We start from the raw sequence: 12,944 nt of genomic DNA, 5'->3' as shown, positions 1-12,944 counted from the left end.
AAATCATTATCTAATTGTATATGATTCGAATTTTAATTGAATTGAATTCAATCCAAACATTTTAAAAATCAAATTTAATATAATTGGGTCAAATTGAATCAATAATTGACTCAAACTTGTAAACATTCTTAGAGATGCAAATCTTCTTAAGAAAAAACGGCAACTCATAATGTTTTTACTTATCATGAGATACATGAACTCTAGAAAAAAGAATGATGAATTTTGATTATATAAATTGAATAAATTAAATATATGCTAGTTTAAATTGATGAATAATATATTGATAAAAAAATTGATGCATATATAACAACTTTTTATTTTAACATGTAAGAACCTAAAACCCAAAGTAAAATAAAAATCTAGGGTTACATACATTACATTCATTACTAACCTGTCCGCGTTCTCTCTCTCTCTCTCTCTCTGTTGCAAAATCCGTTCCCCTATCTTTCTGCGTTTCGAGTTGTTGCTAAAGAGTGATGGACTCACCGCCCAGTAATCACCACGCCGTCGACGGAGACGCCAACGACCTCGTTAGACCCTTTTCCCACCGCGACGACGACGGCAAACCCCAACCCCTCACCGGCGACGGCGCCAGTCCCGGGTCGGTAACTAACTTCGTATAAAACATTCAACTTTATCTTCTTTTTTTCTTTTTCTTAATTGTATTCTCGAAATTTCTTAGATTTGGTTCTGTCTAATTACACGGACCCGTTGACTGCAGAAAGATATTCATAGGGGGTTTAGCGAGAGAAACGACGATTGGTGAGTGTTTTCTATTTGTTTTGCGTTGGTTTCTTTTCTTTCAGGGTTTACCAATGAGCAAGCATTCGTGTAATTAACTGTTTTTTTTAAAAAAAAAATTGTGCAGCGCAATTCATCAAGCACTTTGGTAAATACGGTGAGATAACGGATTCCGTTATCATGAAGGACCGGAAGACCGGGCAGCCTCGCGGTTTCGGCTTCATAACTTACGCCGATCCCTCTGTGGTTGATACAGTGATTGAGGACACTCACATTATCAATGGCAAGCAGGTAATAATTGACACTTGCTTTTGAATTTTGAACCTTTTTGAGTATTGTTGATTGTTAAAGGAAGGAATAGAACAAAGAAGAAATGGAAGCTGATGCAGTGAATGGTTTTGTTTGTAGGTGGAGATTAAGCGGACGATACCAAGGGGGGCTGTTGGCTCGAACTCAAAGGACTTCCGAACGAAGAAGATTTTTGTGGGTGGAATTCCTTCTACTGTGACCGAAGGTAGTGTTTCAATTGAGCTAATTTTTCACCTGTTGAAAATAGTGAGGTGTTGATGTTGTAGACGCCTTAGTGTTACAAATTTGAATATTTGAGGATTTAACATGAACAATAGGCATATATAATAATGTGTTCATGCTGAGGAGTTGTGCTATTGTATAATTCTTTATGCATCACTAAACGAATGCCTAGAAACCATGTCTACTCTAGTGCGTTGAAATTCTTCCAGAATGTAATCAATGTATCTAAGTTTCAAATTCTGAAGTTTTTTTTATTGTATGTGTATTGCTTTTAGAGTTGAGAGCTGTTGGAGGTTTTGTTCTTACATTGTACACAAAAGGAAATCCTTTGAGGTTTCAGTGCATTTTTGCTGGAGACTACAATTAGTATAAATATCTCTTATGTTCAAGCTTTCTTTGGTGATGCACATTCCACATCATTCAATATTAGGGTGGAAAATTTTGTGTTGAAATTTCTCCAAATTCCAAAGACACACATTTGCACGAATTTTTATGTTATGTCATGTGTGAACAGGTTGTGTTAAGTTAATTAACCTTGCTGGAATGATGGACTTACATGGCTGATTTCTAGAAAAGCAACTATTGACTTGGAAAGTAACTAGCTAACCATAAAAGAGATGCAGAAACTAGATCCTTTGCGGATTTTATTATTTTAATTAGAGATTCGCTTGTGCAGATGAATTTAGGGACTTCTTTACACGCTATGGAGAAGTCAAAGATCACCAAATAATGCGGGACCACTCTACTAATCGTTCACGTGGATTTGGCTTTATCACATATGACTCCGAAGAAGCTGTTGATGATCTCTTATCTGTGGGGAACAAAATTGAGTTTGCTGGAGCTCAGGTGAGTCATTTATTTATCCTAAAATAAATTACATCTCTAGCAGATAAAGGATTAGGGTAGAGGAGAACAAATAGGATTTGATGTTATAACTAATTTCCTAATCTTGGGGGTTTAAGTTCAGGTTAAAAGGGAAAGATAACAGTTGGAGTGATTTATTGTTTTATGGACACCCTGAATTTCCTTAAAATTTGTGCTTGCTTTAGCTTATGAATCATCATTAACTTAAGCTATGTAACTGTTACAAGTCAAATTGTTGTGATATCTGATTTTTCTATTGAAATCAATCCGCTGGCTGTAATGTTTTGGCGGTGACTATTGCCTTAGTATAGCGATTAGCGTGGGCTGGGCAATAACTTTAATGGACAAGTCCATGGATGATGACTTATTTGCCTTGTTCTTATTTATATAAAACTAAAACACTATAACTTCAATTATCAACTACCATTACAGTTGTAGATTTCTTTTTTAGAAATCAAAATCTCAAACATAACACCCCAAAAAAACCCTAATGTCTCCATCTCCAATCTCTATTCAGGATTTCACTACTACGGCACTATACTAAATTGCGCTGCTATGGAAGCCAGGGAGTAAGAGGGCGAGCCCTGGTGCAGCGGTAAAGTTGTGCCTTGGTGACTTGTTGGTCATGGGTTCGAATCCGGAAACAGCCTCTTTGCATATGCAAGGGTAAGGATGCGTACAACATCCCTCCCCCATACCTTCGCATAGCGAAGAGCCTCTGGGCAATGGGGTACGAAGTTTTTATGGAAGCCAGGGAGTGGGCAGGGGAATTTAGTGTAGTGCCGTAGTAGTGAAATCCTGAATAGAGATTGGAGATGGAGACATTAGGGTTTTTTTGGGGTGTTATGTTTAAGATTTTGATTTCTAAAAAAGAAATCTACAACTGTAATGGTAGTTGATAATTGATAATTCCTATCTAGGAAACTTGTATTTGACTTTTGTTAGTTCTTACTTGTATGTTTTGTTCAAGACACTTGTTACTTTTTATTGTTAATTTATGAATGTGATTAATTGAGTAACTTTTATCATTTTTTAGAATGTATATAAACTAGATAAAATTTCAAAATAGCTGCTATCCTTTTATAGTGTTTTGGGGGCTGGCTGCAATACGCCGATATTCGAAATTTGAAACATTGCGTAGGAGTTAGGTGTTTACTGTAATTTGTTTCTTACAAGTTATGTAGTAAACTACTTTAGAAAGAAGGGTATGAGGGCATTGTGTGTTTGTGTTGATTTTTCCAGACATGACACCCTTTTTGCTTCAGTTAATTCAATTACTCCTGTAGCTTGATCTTAGAACATCTAGGAGGTTCTTGACACTCATATCTTCATCATACAAGTTACAACATCAAGGAGGCATTTTTTAGGTCTTACTATTTGATCTACCATTGTGGATGATATAAAGTATATGCTCGTTATGAATCATAAATTCACAATCATTTTTACATTAAACATAAATATATTTCCAATCTTCTATCATGTGGAAGATCAAGACAATTGAATTGTTTCACTTTTATTTATTTATTTATTTTCATTAAATGACTTATCATTTAAAGAGCATGGTTATCTTTCCTTTGTAGGTGGAAATCAAGAAGGCAGAACCCAAGAAGCCAAATCCACCAGCTCCGTCATCCAAGCGCTATAATGACTCCCGGTCTTCATATGGTGGTGGATATGGAGATGCTTATGACGGATTTGGTGGTAATTTTGGTATGGGTGGCTATAGGTCAGGTGGTGCCTATGGTGGTAGGGGAAGTGCTTATGGTGGCTTTGGAAGTGAATTTGGTGGTTATGGAGGATATGCTGGTGCCATGGGGCCATATAGAGGTGATCCTTCACTTGGGTATGCTGGTCGATATGGTGGAGGCTATGGCAGAGGCTATGATCTTGGTGGGTATGGTGGACCTAGTGAGGGTTATGGGGCATATGGTGGTGGTGGGGGTGGTGGTTCTTCTGGTAGCGCCTACGGAAGCAGCAGCTATGATGCCAGCTTAGGGGGCGGATATGGGGCCGCTGCTGGAGGCTCCTTTTATGGGACTAGAGGGGGATACGGTGGTGCAGGAACTGGTCGATATCATCCTTATGGAAGATAGAAGTGCGTCATCGAAGACCGTTTGTAGTTTGTTGTGTTTGGTTATTCAGTTCTTCAGGCTACATATTTCATTTTCTAAAAAAAATTGTCAATGATATTGTTAAGTCCCATTAGAGTTATTAGCAGCACCCTCTCGCCAGCTATAGAAGACCGAACAATTTTTTAGCTCGGCCCACTGTTGAAGTCTGATTATGGGATTGAAGTATGAGCTGCAAATTGTGCAGATGGTTGTATTCTTAGTTTTGTTAATGGCTACATTTGTCACTACTGCTCTTTATGTTTATTTAATTTTGATACACTTCAGACTTTTTAGATAGAAATTGGTTTATGCGTCTTTTTGGCTTCACTTCCTCTGTTTTTGTAGAACGTGTATTTTTACACCTTGCCTAGTTGATTCTTCCTTAAAACACCTCTTTAGTATGGACTGAATGAATTCAATTTCCTCTTCCATAGCAACCTCTATCCAGGTTTACTAAACGGCAGAAAAATAGAAATGAATTCAATTCATAACTAGTCACGAAAAATATCAAGTAACACAAGACAAGCTACTTTTTTTTTTTTATCTAACTCTATCTAATACTAAAACTAAAAGGGTATAAGTTATTAATTAAACAATTCACGACCTTTTAAATTTATGTTTTTGAGATAATTAGTTTATAAGAGCATGTGACTTTATTATTAAGAGTTAAAAAGAAAAATGAATAAAAAATTCTTGTAATATGAAATAAATAAATTTCAAAACAAATCAAGAGAGATTTAAATATTATTTATGTTTCAAGGCCTAAAGATCCTGTGCCAAAATATGTTCTAAAAAAAATGCCAAAATATGTTTTAAAAAAATGGCTATATACGGTACAAAATTTTACATCATGATCCAATCACAATTCATTATGTATGATAAGTTTATTGACTTTTATGATAATTACTTTTAAAGTGTAATATAATTGAACTCTGAAAAAACAAAAAACACTTCTGATATAATTGATGGCTCCCTACGTTTCCATTGCTATCCTTAGCAATTGCCAGAAAGAACCATATGCATCATTATACTTCTTGAAACAGATTGGAACACTCTACAATATGACGAGCAAGATTGAGAGATGAAGGTAAATTTGGAGCCTCTCCCACAGTCATGTTAAAATAGAAAGCAACCAATTTATCAACACACTAACCAGAAATTAAAAAGAGTTGGACAAAGGTAGAGTACTAGTTAAAAGAAATCAAATACAAAATATTTGCACCAAAAGAATCACCTAACGAAATGCTACGGGTTAAGAGAACCACTGAATTTGTTGGTTTCAGTATATTAATCTAACATGATTTTGAGCAAGCAAGCTGGCCTGTTTCAGTATTTGCAGATATTGGCCATCATGTTTCTGAATTTTAAGCACTGCAGAAACTTTGAAAAACCACTTAGGGAAAACAATAATCACATTCAAGGTTTGTGAAGATCATTAATCCTTCATTTTCATTAGGATCAAAGGAAAATCATCAAGGTTGAAAGCAGTAGACATTTCTGCTGCATACACTTCCTTGTCTTTGATTTTCGTATTCAGACTAATTGATTTTCCCTTGAACTTTGATCTTTCAGTATTGTGCAGTATTAGTGGACTGAAAATAGGTAATTTCACCGGTGCAAAGTGAGTCTATATCCAATTTACAATCAACATATTTAAGCTCAAGACATTTTGGTTAGGATAGATAAAAGATTCACTTTGGATTGTAAGAAACGGTCAATGGTTCTTTGGACTGAGTAATATAGAATTTAATTTGTTTCCCATTTTTAGTTAATTTAGCTGTCTCCACTCTCCAATAATTACTAAGTTCCCAGAATTAAAGTATGTGAAAAGGGCATTCAATTGAAATAATACAAAAATGACCCAAAAAGGTTTTGTAATTTTGAGCATCTTCCAATAACATGTCTTCAAAATGAAACTTCAAGAAAATGCTTAACTTTAAAAATAAAATACTTCGTGTTCGATCTTCTATGATTGTCTCATTCTACCAATTTAGTCATCCCCTCATCCACTTGTCATCATTATCTACCGGTATAATTTAAACAATTATTACATCATTAAATAACTTTTAATTAAATAATATTTTATTAAAATTATTGATTGGATTGAAAGTTATTTTCACATAGATTATATATACAAAATTTCATGTTGATTCAAAATTATTTGTTACCTTATTTATATAAATTAAAATCGACGTAATATAAATATTTTAAAATATACTAAAATATGGATAGCTCAATTTTGATAAAATTTAACATAAACAATCTTAATAATATATAGATATAATATAACAGTTGGATCGATAAAAATAATATTTTATATCAAGTTATTAAATAGGTGTAATAGTTGTTTAAATTTTACCGGTCCCTCCGTATATTATTTACTTTGTTGTTAATACATCATTTATCAAATATATTGAATATAACAGCATTCACTAGACACAATAGCATTTCAACCACACATGAGCAATTACAACCAAAGTCTTAATTATTTCTCAACCAAAAGGAGATCTGAAACTCTGATAATGCCAATAATAGTAGAAGAAATCAGGAAACAACTCATAGCATCCATTACAATTTTTTTTAGTCTGTAACAATATTTCTATCTCTCTACATAGAAAACAAAAGTTCCTATTGCTATCATAGAGAAGAGAAGAGACATAGAGGAGAAGAAGAAAGAGGACTAGGGTTCCATAAAGTCTTATTTCTTGCTCTTCCAAGAGATAAGAGACTCTCCTAGGAAAATGCAAAAACTTGTGATAGACTTACAATTAGTGGCGTCACCATCCCAATCTACATCAAAATAAGCACACAACTCCAAGGAAGATGAGGGAAAGAGAAGACTCTGGAATTGAGTGCCTCGAAGATATCTAAGAATGCGAAGAACAACTTCCTAATGCACTGTAGTAGGAGAAACAACAAACTAACTTGCAACATGCACGACATAAGTAATATCAAGTCTAGTAATAGTGAGATACACCAAATTGCCAACCATAGTACGATACAAAGTGGGATCAGATAAAGGGACACCATCAGAGGAGACATATTTTACATTGAGCTTAAGAGGGGTGTTTGTTGTTCGAGTATCAGAAAGACAGACCTGTTCAAGAATGTTGGCAATATACTTAGATTGAGAGAAAAGATAACCTCTAGGAGAATAGACAACTTCAATCCCCCTGAAATAATTAAGGGAACCTAAATGCTTCATCTCAAACTGTCTTGCTAAGTGCAATTTTAAGTATGCAATCCCATCCACATCATCCCTTGTGATAATCATGTCGTCAACATAAAGGAGAGTATAGTACGACCATGAGGAATGGCCTTTAGAAACAAGGCAGAATTATAATCACTAGAACAAAAGCTAAGAGATGCAATGACAATGGACAACATTTCAAACCAAGCCGTGAGTGGTGAGTTTTTGAAATTGGGTCCACGATGATAATGAGTTTGACAATGCTAGGGTGGGGGGTTGATGATTTTGATTTGTTGTGTACCAATTTTATTTTTTTTTTGTTTCTATAGATTATTACCTTCCTCCGTGAGTTTTCAGTTGTTTTTGACTTCTTGTGCTAGAAAACAAATCACACAGGAAGGGGATAAGGATATTTTCGAGATAAAAAGTCATTAAAACAACGTGTGCCAATCACATGCACAATCTCTTAATGGTGTTAGGGGCTCAAGGGTTGCTACTATAATTGGAATGCAAAAGTTAGGGGGTTTTATGTAGGGTGAAAAGAAAGAGGAGCTGCATGTGTAATCTATACTATTAGTGTATTCTAATTAAATTCTAAAATAGTTTAAACATTGATCATTTTATGAATTCCTTTTTATACAAAACTAAGTTAACTTTTAATATAAATTTGTAAAAAGTAATCACAGTTGAATCGTTTGAATACTATTCGAATTTGATTATTGATAAAAATAATTTTTTATAAGACTTTATTTGTCTTTTAGCCAAATTTTAAATTAGTCAACATTAATTTTTCCGGATGAACAAGAGGGTTAACTGGTTAAGACAAAAAAAATTATAAAAAATATAAATTGGAAATTATTATATAAAAATGATATACTTCATCCATATGCCTTTTACTCATAAATGAAGTATAACATATATTAACTAAAAAAATAAAAATTAAGCTTCACCTTTTTGTTTCATTTATTCGTTTATTTATGTCTACAACTTAAAGACGGGCAATATTACACCTTCAGCTTCTTGATTTATTCTTTTCCTAATATTGCAAACCAAAATTATGCTTAAGAATTCAAAATAATACAAAATTAATAACAAGTGTATTTTTCATAAATTAAAATAGGTATAGTATTATATATTGAGTTCAAGAAAATTGTTAGATAGTTAAAAAAAATTTGACTCCAAGTCACCACAAAATCAAGTAATAGTAGTGGATTACATTTGACTCAAAATTAAAAAATAAATAAGTTATCTCAAAATAAATAGCTGTGATCATTCGTCAACATTTTTTTATAAATTCATTTCCTATTATATAACTGTTTTGTAGATTTAAATTCTAAGTGTTTGTGAGCCTATGTATGGGATGATGTGGTGTAAAAAGAATTAATATTGAACATATATATATTATGACTTACTAGTTTAAAACATTTATTTTGCTGTTATTTATAAGAAATAAGTTATAATATAAAATACTATAATTTGTTTGTTAAAAAAAAAACAACGAAGGTAGTATAAATAACTATCATGGATCAGGAGTTAACTTTTTTAATAATATTTATAATTTAGAGATCATTTTTCATAATCAATTAAAGCACAAACTAAACAGTTGAAATACATAAAAAATAGAATATTTCTTTTTTATTAGTATAAATATTTAATGTTGATTATCTATGTTAGATTTATTATTAGTATAGATATTTAATATTGATCATCTATGTTAAATCAGATAATTCCAATAAATTAATTTCTCTCTTGCCTGATTCTTTCTCTCATCTAATAGCTTTTTTTATGTGTTCTCATCTAGTAGCTTTAAAAAATCATTCTGTTAATCTAAAATGAATATCTACAATTCTTTTTTATTCAGCAAAAAGAATTATAGACATTCATTTAAAAATTTTAAACATTTTTTATTCCATCTAATTAAATAGAATACATATTTCCATAAAAAAAAATATTTTAGTATTTACAATGGACAAGATGAATATCTTTATGTAACAAAAATTTATAATAAATAAATATATTTTCTTATGTAAAGTATATTATATTAAAATTCATAATAAATAAATATTTTTAAACATATAAATTATATTTTAAATTTGTTATAAATAATTTATATTTACAATGTTATTTGTAACTATTAATAATTTTTTAAAATATATTAAAATTCAATTTAAAAATAAAGATGAAAAAAACATATCAAAAGAGATAAAAGATTAAGAAAATCAAGTATACAATTACAAATAAAGATAAAAAGAGAAAAACTTGAGACGAAGGAAAAATAATTTTTTGGGGCTGACAGCTACGTCAAATTAAATTTGAAATTAAAATTATGAAAAAAAATTAAAAGGAATAAAAATTAAAAACAAAATTAAATATTCAATGTGTGATATTACCTTCCACTTTGTATATGTGAGGGCAATCTTCATGTTGGTTGTTTACCTTTAGAGACTTAAGTATCATATGATGAATCTGGCGATTGAGATTTTGGTTTGCTTGTAACTCTATTATATCCATATCCAAAAGAAGTTTCATTTGTTTCGGATAGCTGAACCAAACCAAAAGTAACATAATTCCATGTAGGCATCAATGATATATACAAAAGTGAATGACTAATACAGGATCATGGATAGTCAGATCTGAGTTTATAGATATGCATGTGATTAAAAAAAATACTACATTGAGCTCAGACAGATGGCAAGATCTGAATTCATTTACAGTTGCTGCAATTTGCAGTGTAGGAAGTTTAGACTGGAGAGAAATGCATAGTTAACGAAGATTATCCATCTCCATTGATCATGCTATATCATTCAGTAAAAGGCTTAATCAACTAGCAAAATCATATGATAAGAACCCTTTGTTTGTTCTCATTCTGATAAGGCTAAATCAGGTTATTTTATGTCAGTTTTTCCCACTTTTAAATTCTAAGAAACATTAAGTGTCTTCAATGAGATGTATGACCAATTTTACCATGCCATAATGAGAAAAAATATACTCATACTATTTCTTAAAAAAATTAACCAGAAACTAAGTAAATCATTTATACAATGAAGAGAAAATAACAAAATGTTCAAGTAATGTGACATAAAGATTCAACCACAACAAGAAACAAACATAAATCTTGAATAGGCATGTTAAACAAACCCATATTCATGGGTATCACCCCACCCTGCCTCGAGTTTAATGGAGAATTCTTACTTTTATCGAGAATAGATACGGGAATGAATAATACCTGATTTTTAGAAACATGTACAAGGACATGAATAGGTATGTACATATCCGTCATGTCCCTGTACCTGTCTTCTCATACTCGATATGTGTAATAATTAAATAATCTCTATTTTATGTAACATATATTACTTAATTAATCTTTTGTTATTGTTTGTCTTTGTAATTCAAGTGCATAATCATGTTATTGTGGGATTTTTATTACAAAAATTACTAGGTCATGATTGATTTGTACATTCATTTGGTGATAAAACTAGAACTTTGGGAACGGATATGCATATGGTAGAGTGATGGAGCATTTTTTCTTGGATATATATGATGACACTATTTTATAGAAAATTAAATATTTCTTTTTTTTCTTTTTAAAATTAAATTTTTATGTTTTATTTTATTTTTTAAAATTATAGGACATATACAAGTAGAGGACGAGTATACCCGATATGTGCGGGGACGAGGAACTAAAAATCATACCTGTCACGGATGGGGATGGGTTTTGGGAAGCAGGGATGCGGACAGGGAACCACATACCCATCCTCATCTCGTCCTGCTACCATGTCTAGTCCTGAAGATTCAAAAGTTCAAGTAATGTGACGGCCCTGGAAAGGGAATCCTGGTTAGGAAGAGTGAAAAATTGAGTCTTAAAGCCTATACAGATACAACTTATGCAAGCTCTCTGGTTGATAGGACTTAGGAGATCAACATCCATGCATCGTACTTTCCTAGGAGGAGAAACTTGGTCACATGAAAGAGTAAGAAACAAAATCAGAATTCAGGTCTATTGCTCCAGGATTATGTGGACTTCTATGGCTAAAGATTATTCTAGATGACTTGAAGGTTGAACTGGAAGGTCCCATGAAGCTCCATTGTGACAAGAAGTCAACAATCAATATTGCTCATGATCCTATACAACATTAAAGACAAAACATAATGAAATTGATAGACACATTATCAAGGAAAAATTGGAAGAAGGCATGGTTTGTATGACTTATATTCCATCCAGATAGCAATTAGTTGATATGTTGACTAAGGGACTCAGAAGCTCCAAATTTCATGATCTAGTAACAAACTGAGAATGAAAGACATGTATTCCTCAGCTTCAGGGCATGTTGAGCCATAAATATTATTTACTATATGCAAATAGTATAGTATGTTGAAATACTAGTGTAATTCCTCTTTGGAGTAGATATGGAAATCATTTTATTATCACATATTTCTAGATTTCTTTACAAAAAGTAAAGATAACTTCTATTTGCCTACAGAACAACAACAGTTGATAATAATGCCATGTCATTCTTAATGATAATAGCAACAAGGTCAACTTGACACCAAATATGATAAGCCACTAAGCCGACACATACAACAGGCACCAAAATTATAGGCCCATATCAATAGAGGAGCCCAAGCCATCAGAAAGACCCAAAAGAGTGTTGAAGATCTCTGGTCACCTTAAGAGTGCGTTTGGATAGATAATTCTAATTGAGGAAAGTAATTTATCAGATAATTTAAATTTCTGTAATTTAGAATTCATTGTTTGGATGTTTTTTATGAAAAATTTAAAATTTTAGAATTTTAAAACAGAATTTTAAACAACTAAAAATCTGAAATTTCAATTTCCTTCTAAAAGGTGAGAAATTGAAATTCTCTTCCTACAGTCTTCTTCAAGAAACACCGTCTGAACTCCTAAAATATCGATCGAGTGTGAGCATAGAGGAATATGTATAACTAGCACACCAACCATATTTTCTCTTTTTTTTTCATCCTCATAATTTTAATTTTTTTTATCCAAACACAAAATTTTGAAAATAAAAGAATTTCAATTAAAGTATTTGAAATTCTTAGAATTTAAAATTTTTCAGAATTTTAAATTTCTCCATCCAAACACACTCTAAAGGATTTCCAACATTAATATTTGGCTTAATGTCACTTTTGTCTACTGTGTTTTACCGTTATTTTATTTTAGTGCATTAAATTTTAAAAATTTTATTTTGATCTTTTGTGTCTTCAAAATATATTATTTTGATATATATTTTTTTCAATTTTTCATTTGAAACATTAAATCTTTTATTAATATTTAAATTTTAAAATAATTAATTTATCATAATAACAACTAAAAACTATCACAATATTTAAAGTAACTATCTTATAATAAATATAATTATTTAAACATTGTGGCGGTTTTCCACAAATCTTTTATTACATTTTTAAAAATGATTTTCCATCCTTAAGATTCAATCTTCATTCCTTAAATCAAGAGATGCAGTTTACAAATAGCCAAGTTAAAACAC

At 31.6% G+C, this 12,944-nt stretch overlaps 1 protein-coding gene across 2 annotated transcripts; it reads left to right on the top strand.

The window, feature by feature from the left end:
* The first annotated feature begins 353 nt into the window (after positions 1-353).
* On the top strand, positions 354-4,544 carry LOC100813165 (glycine-rich RNA-binding protein 3, mitochondrial). 2 transcript variants are annotated; one of them, XM_003547668.4, is made up of 6 exons: positions 354-601; positions 722-762; positions 869-1,032; positions 1,150-1,255; positions 1,949-2,118; positions 3,717-4,544. In XM_003547668.4, the coding sequence occupies exons 1-6, from the start codon at positions 477-479 to the stop codon at positions 4,227-4,229; spliced, it is 1,119 nt and encodes a 372-aa protein (XP_003547716.1). In that variant the 5' UTR covers positions 354-476; the 3' UTR covers positions 4,230-4,544. The 2 variants fall into 2 exon arrangements, with proteins under 2 accessions (XP_003547716.1, XP_014624578.1); XM_014769092.2 differs by having other exon boundaries at positions 460-601; positions 683-762.
* Positions 4,545-12,944: the final 8,400 nt, after the last annotated feature.

This window comes from Glycine max, chromosome 16, assembly GCF_000004515.6.
Source record: "Glycine max cultivar Williams 82 chromosome 16, Glycine_max_v4.0, whole genome shotgun sequence".
NCBI classification, from domain to species: Eukaryota; Viridiplantae; Streptophyta; class Magnoliopsida; order Fabales; family Fabaceae; genus Glycine; species Glycine max.
The sequence above is the reverse complement of the archived record's forward strand: the minus strand, read 5'-3'. Positions and strand labels throughout refer to the sequence as shown.

What these genes read in the sequence shown, in the direction of transcription:
- LOC100813165 (XM_003547668.4), top strand. Translation starts at nt 477, where the DNA reads ATGGACTCACCGCCCAGTAATCACCACGCCGTCGACGGAGACGCCAAC. An exon ending in AGCGAGAGAAACGACGATTG is followed by an intron (nt 763 to 868) that starts GTGAGTGTTTTC and finishes AAAATTGTGCAG; the next exon opens with CGCAATTCATCAAGCACTTT. An exon ending in ACATTATCAATGGCAAGCAG is followed by an intron (nt 1,033 to 1,149) that starts GTAATAATTGAC and finishes TTTTGTTTGTAG; the next exon opens with GTGGAGATTAAGCGGACGAT.